This window comes from Pantherophis guttatus, chromosome 1 (genome assembly GCF_059756535.1).
Source record: "Pantherophis guttatus breed Tessera chromosome 1, ASM5975653v1, whole genome shotgun sequence".
NCBI classification, from domain to species: domain Eukaryota; kingdom Metazoa; phylum Chordata; class Lepidosauria; order Squamata; family Colubridae; genus Pantherophis; species Pantherophis guttatus.
The window spans coordinates 54,328,708-54,342,572 of record NC_142063.1 but is presented as its reverse complement, the minus strand read 5'-3'; the positions used below and the strand labels follow the sequence as shown (position 1 = coordinate 54,342,572).

The 13,865-nt window shown below is 38.7% G+C and overlaps 1 protein-coding gene across 2 annotated transcripts in view; it reads left to right on the top strand.

Moving 5' to 3' along the window:
• ESRRB (estrogen related receptor beta) overlaps window positions 1-13,865 on the top strand; it is a 156,684-nt gene that overhangs the window by 43,386 nt on the left and 99,433 nt on the right. The window contains exon 1 of one of the 2 annotated variants that reach the window (XM_034418176.3): window positions 9,941-10,322. The exons of the other annotated variant lie outside the window; for it this stretch is intronic. Coding sequence (XP_034274067.1) covers window positions 10,273-10,322 — 50 coding nt within the window. The 5' untranslated portion in view covers window positions 9,941-10,272. Of the gene's footprint in view, window positions 1-9,940; window positions 10,323-13,865 lie in introns of those variants that run through there. 2 annotated transcript variants of the gene reach the window in all.

Genomic DNA, 13,865 nt, shown 5'->3' with positions numbered 1-13,865 from the left:
GCTCTCTAATCACAGGTCATGAACATCTCTCTCCTTCACCCACTTTCTACTGGTTTTATTGAACTGAAGATGCCAAGGGATTCAACTGGGACATTCTGCATATAAAACATATTCCCTGCCATTCTCTATGCTTCCTGTCCTCCCTCTGCCGTCTTTTGGCAAGGTCACACCCAGAAGTAGCTAAGGCTGCCCATTTATTATATTAAATGGTTATCTTACCTATGCATCAGCTGGAAATTGGAGCTTTATGATGACAGGTACTTCAGTCTGGTTGCATATCATGGCACAAGATCAGGGTTTTACATTTTGGGAGGCCTTGTGCCCATTTAGAGGAAGCCGAGAATTTGTTTGGGGTTTAGAGTTTCACTTTATGTCTCTAGTGAAGGTTTTTTGTTTTTTTTTTAACTTCAGCTTGGCAAATTTTCTACTATAGGCTGCTACCTTTTAGGTCCTGTTCAAGTGGCAGAAACACCTGGCTGACCTTGGCTGATCTTGAAAAAAAGCTAAGCAGAGATGGACTTGGTTAGTAGTTGAATAGGAAACCACCAGGATAGCATAAGTAAACTGGGATGTTGGAGAAGACATTGGCCAATCCCATTTATATTGGCCAAAAAACAAAAAAATAAAAATCACCCATTCACCCAATTGCACACTTATTTATTTAGTCATCAGGAGTTAAGTTCAGATTAAAGGGTTTTTATCTTTTTTACTGAGTTTCTAATACTTAACCAAGCCCAGATTCAGGTACTTCTCTTCAGATTTTAAAACAAAATTCTCGTCTCTGAATTCTTTCCAGGGCCTCAACATCTTTTTTGTATAATGGTGACCAAAAGTGAACACAGTATTCAAATGTTGGCCTCATTAGTGCAGTATAAAGCGGCACTACCACTTCTCATGATTTTGATGCTATCCCTCTGTTGATGCAATCTAGGACTGCATTAGCATTTTAGCAGCTGCAGCACACTGCTGGATCATTCTTAAGAGATCCCTCTCCCTCTTGCCACTGTTGAATCAGGTACCAGCTATTCTATACCTGTACATTTGGTTTTTCTTACCTAAGTGTAAAAACTTTCTCATCACTGAATTGCATTTTGTGGAAAGGGCCCAGTATTCAAGCCTGTTAAGGTCCTTCTGAATCTTGAGTCTTATCATCTAGTGTTAGCTGTTCCCTCCAGCTTGGTGTCATCTGAAAATTTGATGAGTTCTCCTTCTATCCCCTCATCTAGATCATTTATGAAAACGTTGAAGAATACTGGGCCTAAAACAGTAAGATTATTGAGACAAATCTCACCTCATTGTTAGTGTGCTTTAGAAACTTCAGGTTACCCAGTCTCCAGAAATAGCAGAATTTGGTGACAGACCAGAAAATACTGGGGGAGGATATTTCCAGGTATTTAATGGCAATGAGGAGAAGCACAAGAACTATGCATACCTGAAAGCTGTAGCAGATCTTCAGAGCAATGCTATAAAAAATTTTTCGGTCATGTTTTAATCTTAACTTCACTGCCATTCAGTCCTGGGCCAGCTAAATTTTCTTTTTTCCTACATGATGTTGAATTTGCGTTCCACAATGAACATGTGTGAAGATGCTAAAGTTGCATCTGAATTAAGGCAATAAACCATTCCACCTTGTACTTACATCTCTCTTAAAATTTGTAGCCCCTTTATTCATATTTCTGTGGATAGATACATAGAGGAACTGTAGCAACTTTTTCCTTACAATCTTAAGCAGTGACTCACTGCCTGTTGCAAACTGTCAGCAATAATGTCTACTTATGGTGATTATTCTTATATCAAAACCATTCCTAAACTATTATTTTTATTCAAAACCAAACTGGATTGTCTTAATTTATGCTATGGTTTGATAGGAAGGACACCTAAAACAATTCTGAGGAAAGTTAGGATTTGACCTAGTCTCATTCGCTCCTGACTTCCTTCTATCCCCATAATAATCACTTATTGTACTTTGATCTGCTACACTGGATGAAGCAGGAATTCCTACTAAGAGAAAACCACTGGCCCTCAAATTCCAGTGTTCAATCATCAAAATCAGTTGGTGGGCAGCCCAATTTGGATAACAATTTGAACATGCAGATTGGAGTGGCCTAAATACCATGTGTGAATGGGCCCAGTCTCAGGAAGAACAGATTTTTCTAGCTTTCCTTTGGCATAGAGTGAACTTCTGAAATGCATTAGACACCATGGATATACCTCTATAAATAATAATATTTTCTAATGTTCCATCAAACTACAGATTTATTTCAAGACTTGGATGGGGAACTTGTGGCCTTCCAGTTCTTGTTAAACCACAATTTTGGCATTTTGGTTCAGGTTGCTAGGAATTGTAATTCTAAATGGCCAGTTTCCCCACCTTCCTGGGAAAATGTCCTCAGGCAACAAAAAATATAAATCAAAAGCTGAACAAACTAAACTATGAGTTTGGAGCTTCTGAACTGATCTTTGTAAAAGTTACCTTGCAATAAGAAGACTGAACTGTTGCAATGGTACCACAGCTCCAGGCATTGTAAGGTGGAAGCACTTTCTACAAATGAATAACATAAATATCAACAAACTAGATTGGTTGGAGAAAGACTGGCAAATAAAAACAGAAGGGTATTGGGATGTGCACTAATAGGAATTGGGAATTGCAGTTAGGAGAACATTCCCTTGAGAACCAGAACAATAGTTGTATGCTTTAAGGAAGTGCTTCTCAACCTTGACAACTTTAAGATGTGTGAATTTCAGTTCATGTTGGCTGGGGAATTCTGGGAGTTGAAGCATGCACATCTTAAAAGTTGCCAAGGATGAGAATCACTTGCTTTCAAGGCTTATCTGATATTTCAGTCTGCCTTTGGTCTCAGAAACATCTACACGGGATGTGTTTCTGCATGTCAAAAAGTCAAGATAGTAGCTAAAATGTGTGATCAAAGTTCATCTATATTTTAAAGCCAGGGTAGAGAGTGCAGCGTTCCTCAGATATTTTGTGCAATGAATCTAATTGGGTTCAGTCATATTAAAAAACTTGTATTTAGTCCAACTTTAGAAGGGCTACAGATTTTTCATTCCTAATCTTAAGAATTCAGATAATTTAAATGATTTCTAATCTGTCTTTCAATATAAATGTAAACAGAATATAAATTTATAAATGTTCTAAAGTGGACCCACTTTGGAAGGAGCCCACCAAATTGGACCTTCAATAAAGATCAGAGAGGAACGATCAAATTGCAGACCTAAAAAGTTTGTTTGTAGGCTTTACAGTGTACAAATTTGTTCAGTTGTGTGTCTTCAGTTTGAAGGCTTATGCATCTCACCAGGGGCAGAAGAGTGCAAGAATCACATCAACCCAGCAAGGTGCTGTATGCCTTAAGATTGACTTGACTGGCAGAACTTCTTCATAAGGGTCTAAAGCTGCTTGGAAAATCTTCCTAAGAGAGGAGAGACAATTCTTGGGAGAATGGAAAGCTTTTAGCATTCCAATTTGGGAAGAGATTGGAAAAAGCCAGAAAGTATTGGTGATATCCCCCCCCCATTTTTTTTCTTGTGTTGACAGTGGGAGAATAGAGCCAGTGGGACACCTTCCCTTTTTTGTGATCTGCTTCCTTAGGTTTATTCTGAGGGATCTTGTGCTCCTCTTTAGTCCTTTCTTCCTGATTGCAAAGTTTGACAACAGATAAGAGGATGAGAAGAGGTGCTATTAACCAAACTGCTCAAATTGCTGTGACTTTCAAACAGACTAGTGTTTTTGACACATGCAGGGATGCGCTAGAATAAAGTCCAAAAATCTGAGCTTTTGGTTTTTGAATTTTGACAGTATGGCTGAAAACACTTATTGTTTAATATGATCGATTAATTAAAAAAGAGATAAAATCAACTTTCTTCAACATCTATATTAACACTTGACTTTCTGTGCTTATTTACTTCACCTGCAGTACTTCCATTTTTTTTCTTTTTTAAAGAAAGTTTGTTTTGAATGCACAAAAAAGAACAAGCCAGCAAGTATGGACTGAGACAAAATGAAATTACTTTTGGTAATTTAATCTGCTAAACTGGATGAGGCAGGCGTTCCTACAAACAGGAAACTACATTTTAGTTACGATACTTTACACTTACATTTTTGCAGGATAGTACAGAAATGTGGAAGTTACTGTTATGTTTTCTGAAGTCAAAGACAGGATGTTATAAAAGTATTTATTTAAGTAGAGATGCAGAATCAGCAGTCTTCGAGATGTCATTGGGCTTCATTTTCTATCATCAATTCAGCAGTTCGAATGTCACCAGCTCAAGGTTGACTCAGCCTTCCATCCTTCCGGGGTCAGTAAAATGAGGACCCAGCTTGTTGGGGGCAATATGCTGACTCTGTAAACTGCTTAGAGAGGGCTGTAAAGCCCTGTGAAGTGGTATATAAGTCTAAGTGGTATTGCTATCAGTCAGGTTGCCAAAATCTTCCCCATCCCAGATTTAGAATACTTCCCAATGTGGGAAATGGTTGGATCAATTGTGCATCTTATATACTTTGGTATATAATCTAGCAATGTTCAACCAAAGATGTTAACTGTATCCATTTGATTTTGGGGATGTGATATTATAGAACTCTGCCTCAACATTTTTGACTTGAAAGAGTCATTTTACACATATAAATTGTTTGATAACACAATAATTTGTATTACAGCCTGTAATAATCATGCTGTAAACTTCTAGGTATGAACTATAGTAAATGTAGGTTACTATTTTCCGCCAACATATCCGAGAACTTTATGTAGGAGAAATGTTTTTATCTATTTATCTGGAATTGATTTCCGAACAAATATGTCTAGGATTGTATTAATAAACTGACAGTTATTTTTGTCATGACGTTAAAATGTATTTTTCATAGATAACACTCATTTTGAAGATCTTGTGCTAACAGATCTATATACCTTAGTATAAGCCCATGTTCACCTATGTAGGAGCTTTTTCCAGTGCCTTCATGAGCCATTCTTCTTACGTATGGATTTTGGGAAGTTTGTGAAAAATAAGAGACAGTTTAGACTAGTGGCCTCTTAGAGGCTGAAGAAGCTAGTCCAGAAAAAGAAAAAGTTCTATTTTTCCTTTTACACTTACTATAAAGCAAAATTAATTTTTCTACCAGTAATAGTTCTATTGAGCCCTTTTCAGAAATCCTTTTCTTTTTTACATGGGCATTTTCCTGTCAGCAGGAGTCTATTATCTGAGCACAAACCTTCATTGTATTTCTGTTATCAGTTAATTAGACCACATGAAATCAGTGCCAGCCAATCAGGTGGTTTACTCTACCAGGCCCTGATAAATTAAAAACTTCTGCTACTGAAAGCCAGTACCTCCCTTAAAATTCAGTATTTGTTCTTGGAGGTCCAGCTAAGCATTTAAGAATATGTAAATAATGGGCCACATTTACACAAAGTGTTACTTTCCCCTCTATTCCTGCAATTTTCAATGGTGAATCCTGTTCATGATTGCCATTCAGATATATTATGGGATCTGAGAATGGCAAGCCAACAATCTTGAAATGGATCAGGACAGGAAGCATTCCTCCTTGAGAGACAAAGTTGAGTTTCTTGGGAATTTGTGGTTTTGAGGCTTCTAAATCTACATTTAGAAAGGGAAACTGCACGCCTCCTTTGCATATCCTTAATTAGTTATGCTTCATGACAGAATTTCCATACTCCTTTATCAGTTTCAGGTTATGACTCTAGAGCAGTTGTTGTGGATGTCATTTCTAGAATTCCCCAGTAGCATTTGCTGCTCTCATCAGTACTACAGTACTGTTTGTTAAAAAGAGAAACTAAAAGCAGATAATAAATAAAACACAGGAACTATAAAAATCAATATTATTTATATATATAAATATAAGAAGACACCAAAACAAGTAGGACAATTTTAAAGGCTGCATTTTTTAAGACAGTGTTTTAACACACTTAGAAAAAATGTTTGAACATTAATTAATTTCTGGAGGCATTAACTTTGAGTATCACAGTATGTTTAGCTTTTTCTCCAATAGCTGTTTACCACAAAATCACTGTACAGTTTTATTCTTTGCGGTTCTGAAATCTGATGTGTTGCATTTAAGACAACGTTGTCTGAATGATATGATCACTTCAAAAGTATGAAAGATGCTTCTCCTATATGTGACTATTGGAAATAAATTGCTTATCAGTTTTGCTATTTTTGTATTGTTCATGACTCATAATGTATCAAATAATTCACAAACACCTGGATATCATAACATGGAGCCAATTTGGGCACAATGATTTTCCCTGGTCATACATTGGATGCATATAGGCTATGTAACAGCTTAATTTCATCTGACCTCAAACCAAAAGTATAAATAATTAAGACTGAAAGATACTGCATTTGTTGCAATGTGATGGTAAAGGCTATTGAATTGGTCTCATGTACTCTTACAACATATAGTATCTATCCCCTTTAAAATTATTATTTCCAGGAACATCAAGTTCCACTGATGAACAATATATTACATGTATATGATGCCTTTGTTATGCATTCATATATTTTAACTGAATGACCTTTTAGATTTACATCATACGAAGTCAACAAATAATTGCATTATATGGAACATCAATTAATAAAATCTTGCTTCTTTAAAAGCCCATTACGTTATATAAAGCATCATAACATCTCTTGTATTTTAAAAGTGATTTTATTAATCTGAGCACTGTAGCTTTTAGGTATATCAGTCTTCATTAGCTAAAGTGAAATCTATATGCAATACAGTAAGCTATTCCTGGCTATTTCTGCCTTTCTCTGTGGCAATCTGGCTATTTTCTGAGCTTGACATCATAGAGTATGTTTTCATAGTCAACAATATGCCAAGCTCTTAAATCCTTATTTTTGTACTTTTGCTGCATGAAAGTTCTACTATAGGTTTGTTGACAATTTAGTCTTTCAGTGAGTTGAATTTTTATTTTGTGGTTTTTATATTATTGCAAGCTGTCTTCAGATTTGTTTTAAGATGGATCTTATTTATTTTAATAGAATATTTCTAATAGACATGCTAGAAGTGTGTTTCAATTTTCAGAGCCAGCTTTCATACTATGGTGCAACCTTTAAAAAAAACCCCAAACCCTTTTTTCTTCTCCCCAAATCCTCCCCCCCCTGCTTCTTTCACTATGCTGTTTTTCAGCTTGGTCTTTAAGTACATAAAGTTTAAGAAACAATATTTTGGAATTTCTTCTTGCATTTCTTTTGCTTTTGCCATTTCTTTTTTAGTTGACTAAAATAACAAAGAAAGAAATGGTGTCAACTGTATTCACATGATGCCTTTTGCATAATATAATGTGCAATTTTAGGTTAAGATACCTTACAGCTATAAAATCTTACTGATTTCAGGTTGTCTTGATGATCTATTGTTTTGTCCATTTTCGCCTATCCCTCTATATAAAAATTACAGAATGATCTTGCTTTCCTTAATTTGTAGTGAACTTCTCAGAATAGCATGGATAAAATTCCACTTGTTCCTCATCCTCTGCAGCATTGGTTGCTTGATGCTTTACAAGAAAATGACATTCCTTTTAAATACGCACATTTGTATGCCCATTCATTTCTCCAAGTCTGATTTTCTGCGACTCTGGGCAGGTGATCAGGTACATTTATGATACAGTACTTCATACTTAGGATTTTCATAAATACTTCTTTGGATGAACATGGAAAACGTTTAATGCGTATCTTGCTTAATATCATTTAATGAGCTAAAGCTGGATTGACAAATCATTGTTTGCTGCTAGTTCCTAGGATGCCATCAAGCAACTTTTTAGACTTGACACTTGCTAATGGTGTTTTTACATATGTGATCTGCTTCATGCCAAAAAGCAAATGTAGTCATTAAACTTCATAATAAAATTAACTCCAGTGCAGCTGTAGGCTTATAAGTACTACATTTGATATCCCAGTTCAGTGCATTCATTCTTAACAAGAAGGGGCAGAGCACCATCAGAGAATGTTTTACAGGGAGAAGGTCCAAGGTTCAATCCCAATCATTTACACCAAAGGCTGGGAAAAGCTTCTACTTAGAGAGCAATACTAGAGACTGCCATTTGGTGCACTAAAAGATACCAATAGTCTGATATAGTGCACAGCAAGCTCCCATCTTCCCTTTATGTTGAAACTAAATGTCCTTGGGAATGCAGCTCATGTTTATGATCCAGCTAACATTTAGCATGTTTAAAATGCCTGCTGGATCCAGAGTCTTGTAAGATTCAATTTCATGGTCTCTTTATTTCCTCAGCAACACACACAGGGGGGGGGGGGGGGAGAGAGGGAGAGGGTGTTCCTTGCTATTCTCTGAGCTTGTTTTCTTGCAATCATTGGTACCCATTGGCTAGTGATGTTACCTAGTTAAAAACAAAAAAACTCAAAAGGCAGAGCCAGTAAATTACTGCATCTTTTTCTGCCATCAGTTTTCCATGTGTCTTATTTTTGTATGCTAATATTGAATGAGGGCAAGACACTTACCTTAGGTACCAATCCCTATCCCTCTGGCCTTTCTTGGCTTTTGAGGGACGGAGTTTGACCAGGAGGGTGTTCACTTGAGGGGTTTGCAATTTTGGGATGGGATACATACCCAAAGGAAGTGCTGGGAGATCAACGTATTTTTAAAAAGGAGAGAAATCCGCAGGTGATTTTGGGCCATTCCCTTTCTCCCAACCCACTATGGACCAATGTGCTAAACTCCATTCCCATAACCTTCAGCCAAGAGGCCTCCATCCTGCAGACTGATAAAAATAACAACACACGCCAACACTAGTGTAGCACCTCTTTTAACACACATCATTCTTTTCCATCTTGGACCGAAAAATAAAAACTTTTCGCCTTACAGAATTCTGCGTTCGTAAAAAGAAAGCTCGTTTTTATTAATTCATGCATAAAAAAATAAATAAATAAATAAAAAAAAACTAGGTACAACTTGTTTCTGAAAAGCAAGATTTTCTTTTTTTTAAAAAGAAGTTATCTTGACCTCCGTCCCGAGACGCGCTCTGATAAACCGGGAGGGCCGGTTAACCAGCCGACAGCTTTTGAGACGATCTCCCGCCAATTTACGCGAGGACGGAAACCAATTCTTTTCAAAAGTTGCATATAAGGTGATCTTATTTAATCGCAAGCAATCGTGACCGCTTTCCCCCGCTCCCCCCCCCCGGCCACCCAACCACTATACAACGGGAGTTTTAGGAGCTCAACGCCTCACTTTCCATCAGCCCGTAATCGCAGGCGGGTTAAGGTTAAGGGACGAGGCTCCGGACGCAGCTCCTCCGTCCGATTCCCTCTCTTCTGATCCGCTCGCTTTCCGATTCACTCGCTCGCCGAGGCCGGCGCGGCAAGCCAAGCCAGGCCAAGTCCGACGGACGCGGGGAACCGGGCGCCACCGCGTAGAAGCGTCTCCTCCTCCTCCTCCGCTTCCCCCAGCAGAGGCTTCGAAATCGGCGGGCTCGCGCTCAGCCCGCCACCCGCAGCCCACGAGGGTTCGGGCCGCCTCGCGCTTCGGCTCCCTCCCCCCTCCCCCCCCCTCCAGCCGCGTCCCCAGCCAAAGGCTTCCCCGTGCGGGAAAGGGGAGGGGGGTGTTTGAAAGAGGCTGGAGGAGCGGGCGTCGCACGTGACCCCCCCCCCTCAAGTGGCGGCTCGGGATCCGGCCTGCGAGGGTGAGGCAGGCGGAGGCCTCCCGGCCACGTGCGGCGAGGTTAGCGACTCCCCGCGCTTTGCCCCTTGCAACCTCCCTCCCCCCCTCCCTCCCCCCACCAGCGCGCGGCCGCTCTGTCACTTTAAGTCCAACCCCCCGCGAGGGAGCCAATAGCGGCGGTGCCATATTCATCAATCTCCCCCGTCTTAAAGCTACAGTAGGGGTTAGTGGCGTCTAAATCTGTACAGCCGCCGTTTCCGCGCTCGCTGGCTTCCCGGCTGCCGGCTCGCTTCAGTGTGATTGGAGGAAGAGCCGCGTGTGGATGAGCCTGAATGCTTTTCTGTCTTTTCTCTCTCTCTCCTTCTCCTCCTTCCGTCTTCCCTGCGCTCTCCCCGCTTCTTCTGGTCCGTCTCCCCCCCTCCCTCCCTCCCCCGAAGCCTTCCCGGTCACTCTCGGTTTTGGTTTTTGGTTTTTCTCCCCCCCCGCGCGCGCTGTCCCGCTTCTGGTCTTTATTTCCATTGCCTCGCCGTCCCCTGCCTTCCTTCCCCTCCGCTCTCTTTCTCTTCGCCGCGACCTAGTCGTTTTTTCCTCTCTCTCTACCAACTGGGAATGCTAAAACAGAACTGATGGACATTTCCGAACTTTGCATCTCAGATCCTCTCAGCTACCATAACCAGTAGGTGCCCTCCTTGCTTTTCTTCTTTTCGCCGGAATGTCTTACTTCTTCTTTTTTCATTCATTCATTCATTCATTCATTCATTCATTCATTCATTCATTCATTCTATTTTTCTTTCTTTCTTTCTTTCTTTCTTTCTTTCTTTCTTTCTTTCTTTCTTTCTCTCTCTCTCTCTCTCTTTCTTTCTTTCTTTCTCTCTCTCTCTCTCTTTCTCTTTCTTTCTTTCTCTCTCTCCCTCTCTCTCTCTCTCTCTCTCTCTCTCTCTCTCTCTCTCTCTCTCTCTCTCTCTCTCTCTCTCTCTCTTTCTTTCTTGCTTCTGATGGAAATGACAGGAAAGGCTTCGGGTTCAGAGGCGTCCTAGATGGAGTTGCAAAGGGGACCGGAGGGGGGGGGGCTTTACGTGTTGTGCGTGTGCGTGTGCGAGTGTGAGTGTTTTAAACGCGCGCCCAAACTTTTCCCCCTTTTCTGCAATGCGAAGGAGAGGCTCCCCGATCTCCTGAAAGTGCAGGCGACCGCCGCGCGTGTATTATTACTTTGCTCCGTCCAGAAGAATGCAATTTCTCTTATATAGAATAGGGTCTCCTATACTGTAAAGTATAGAGCTTACGGGGAGAAATAAAGGAAAGGAAAGGAAAGAAAGAAAGCGAGAGGGAAAAGAAAAAAAAAAAAAAAGACTTGCGAAGCAGTTTGCTCAGCGCGCGCCACTTTCTTTCTTTCCGGAGCGTGCAAATTGATTTAAAACGGCCAGATCGCCTTCTCTGCTTTCAAAAAGCTGAGCTTTTTCTTTCCTTGTAAACCACTTTGCATACTTTTAGTTGTTGTTTTCAAGTAAAGGTGTGTAGATGATTTGAAGTTCTCCAGATCTTCTGTGCGTAGGGCAACCTGGGCAGCGGCGGTTAGAGTTAATCCAAGCTGGAACTGATGTCAGTTTGACACTTGGCTGGTGGCTTCTCCCTTCGTGTGATGGGTTTGAGGAGCGGCGCGGCTCTGGCGTGAGATTGTTGGCGAAAGTCTTGAGTCTTGTGCTGTGAACTTTGGAAAGCGGCTTGAGTTCGCTTGCCATCCCGGTCTGCTCTTGTTGCTCTGATTCTTTCTCCTGTCTGCTTCTTCTCTTTAAACAAATGAGTTTCTAAGCCATTCCCCCTTCGTGCCTTCATCTGAGAAAACCTGAACGGTAAACAATTTAAAAACATCAGAGGTATCAATTGGGTGGATTTATATGGCATAATTTCAACAGCTACACTTTAGTAGCGGTTAAGGAAAATCACAGTTTTACTAAAAGTAATTAGCATTTTCTCTTGTTTCCTTTTGACATCTCTCTTTTCCTGGAAAAGACTAAACGCTCCTATGTTTTCTTTTTGTCTGTTCATTGTATTTTAGTGTTCATTCCATTTGTTTGCCAATAAAAAATGTTCAGGTTTTTGTTTTCATGAATGTTTTGGTAAGTGGCAACTACCTTCCTGAATAAAAGTATCATTAAATCTTTGCTTACATTTTATGAATGGTGGCTTAATGTAAGAATGTATTTGATACTTTTAATATTTTGTTAGAAATACTAACTAGAATAGAAACTAGAAAAAAAAAGTGAAGCATGCTTGCCTTTAAAAAGATGCTTAATATTTACAGCCACTGACATTGTGTTTTTCCTTTAAACATTTTGTTTGTACCCACCTTGTTGAATGTAAATAGATAACAGTTCAAGAAAATAAACAAAGCTCCTTACCTGATTCTTCTTAATGACTTTGTACTCTGAGAGGATTACAGTAACATAAAGTAGCCAACAGTGTTGTGTTTTAGTTTGCAATTAAAAAGGAAAGGAAACAAAACTGGATCTGATCCAAAATGAGGACTGTATTATTTCAGCTATGAAATAATGGACTTTGCAGTTTTTAAAGAGAAAGAACTGCTATTAAATAAGACTCAGAGGTGTCTAATCTTTAAGATGATTTTGAAATGCAAAATGGTAACAGAGAGTATACATTTCTAAAAATCCCTTTCTGGATCTTATTTCAACTTATGTTTACATGCTTATACAGTATAGAAGACCATAACTATAACTATAATTATGTGAATAATAATTCATCTGATGTTGCAAATATATAATATTGGTACAAGATCATTTTTCTCTCTGCACATATGCGTCATCTGTCAAGAGAAACCTGTATAATGAACTTAGTTCAGTTACCCAATGATTATAAAGTTGTTCCTTTAATTTTCTTTAATAGTTGCCATTTTTATACATAAACACTGTATGTTTAATTATAATAGCAATTTGTAAAGATAAAAAGGACCTGTATTTTTTCTTTTGCATTATTAAAAATGGGCATGGCATAGCATAACTAAAACCTTTTTTGTTTACTGTATTTGGTTTTCCACTAATGAGGTGTGTGTGTGTGTGTGTGTGTGTGAGAGAGAGAGAGAGAGAGAGAGAATAAATGTCAGTCAGTCAGTCAGTCAATCCATTAAGGTGCTGGAAGTGAAAGGCAAAATTCTATACATTGCTGAATTCTGATTCTGTTCTGTCTCTAATCAGGGGGTGGTTTAATTCTAAAAATCAGCTTTTGTTTAGGCTTAGGTTACTGATGCTTACATTTTACTCCTTTGGGTTAAGGAACATCTTTCCCCACCTGTTCAGATGTATTATGATATAGGAATGTTTTAAATAACTAAAGAAGACTATGAACAATCACCTTCTCAGTATAAGTTCACAAAGTGCAAGCACTTACCCTTAAAGAATGTAACAATAAGCATATCTATATTTTTTTTTTATTAATTTGACCTTTATATACACATAGTGGATTTTTTTCTGTAATTTTTAAGACATAGCATTAAAAAGTTTTTTTTTACTTTAATAAGGAGAATAAAGTAGAAACCAAAATCTTTGGCCAAGTAGGATTAATAAGTAAGGATACAAAATAAATGAGCCTCCAATTTGTCTTACAGGTCAAGAAAGATGTAGTGCGTGAAATTAGTTCAATTGCAATGATAGTGCTTCCCTGCAGTACAGTAATTATGTAATATATGAATTCTGCATAGGTGTGTGTGTGTCTGTGTATATGTCTGTTATCTAGATGCATGATGAATATATGATTGAATATTATGCTATACATGGTCATGCATATAGAGTGAAATTTCCCAGTTTTTATTTGCTTTGGCATTAAGTTCCAGTTCTTGCTAAGGAGTTTCTGTAGTTCTAAGATAATGGCTGCTGGCAAATAGATTAAATAAAGATGACTAGTTTGGTACATAAATATATCACCAAATATGCATGTTAAAGATTCTATTGGTAGGGTAAAGAAGCCACATTAATGTTAGTCTCATGTGATCAGATGGAACTATTTGATTAGAGAAAGGAGATTCATTATTAATGTTTGCTGCTTTTTGTTGATCATTGTGGTTTCTGAAGGATTATGGTAAGATCATACTTTTGTGATAAGAAGAAATCCAAGTCAGAAAGGCTGGATGAATCAATTTCTTATGTTCTAGGCCTTTCTGGAAATCTAGGACGACAGAAATATTTTTTTCCAGTTCTGTGATTTGAAA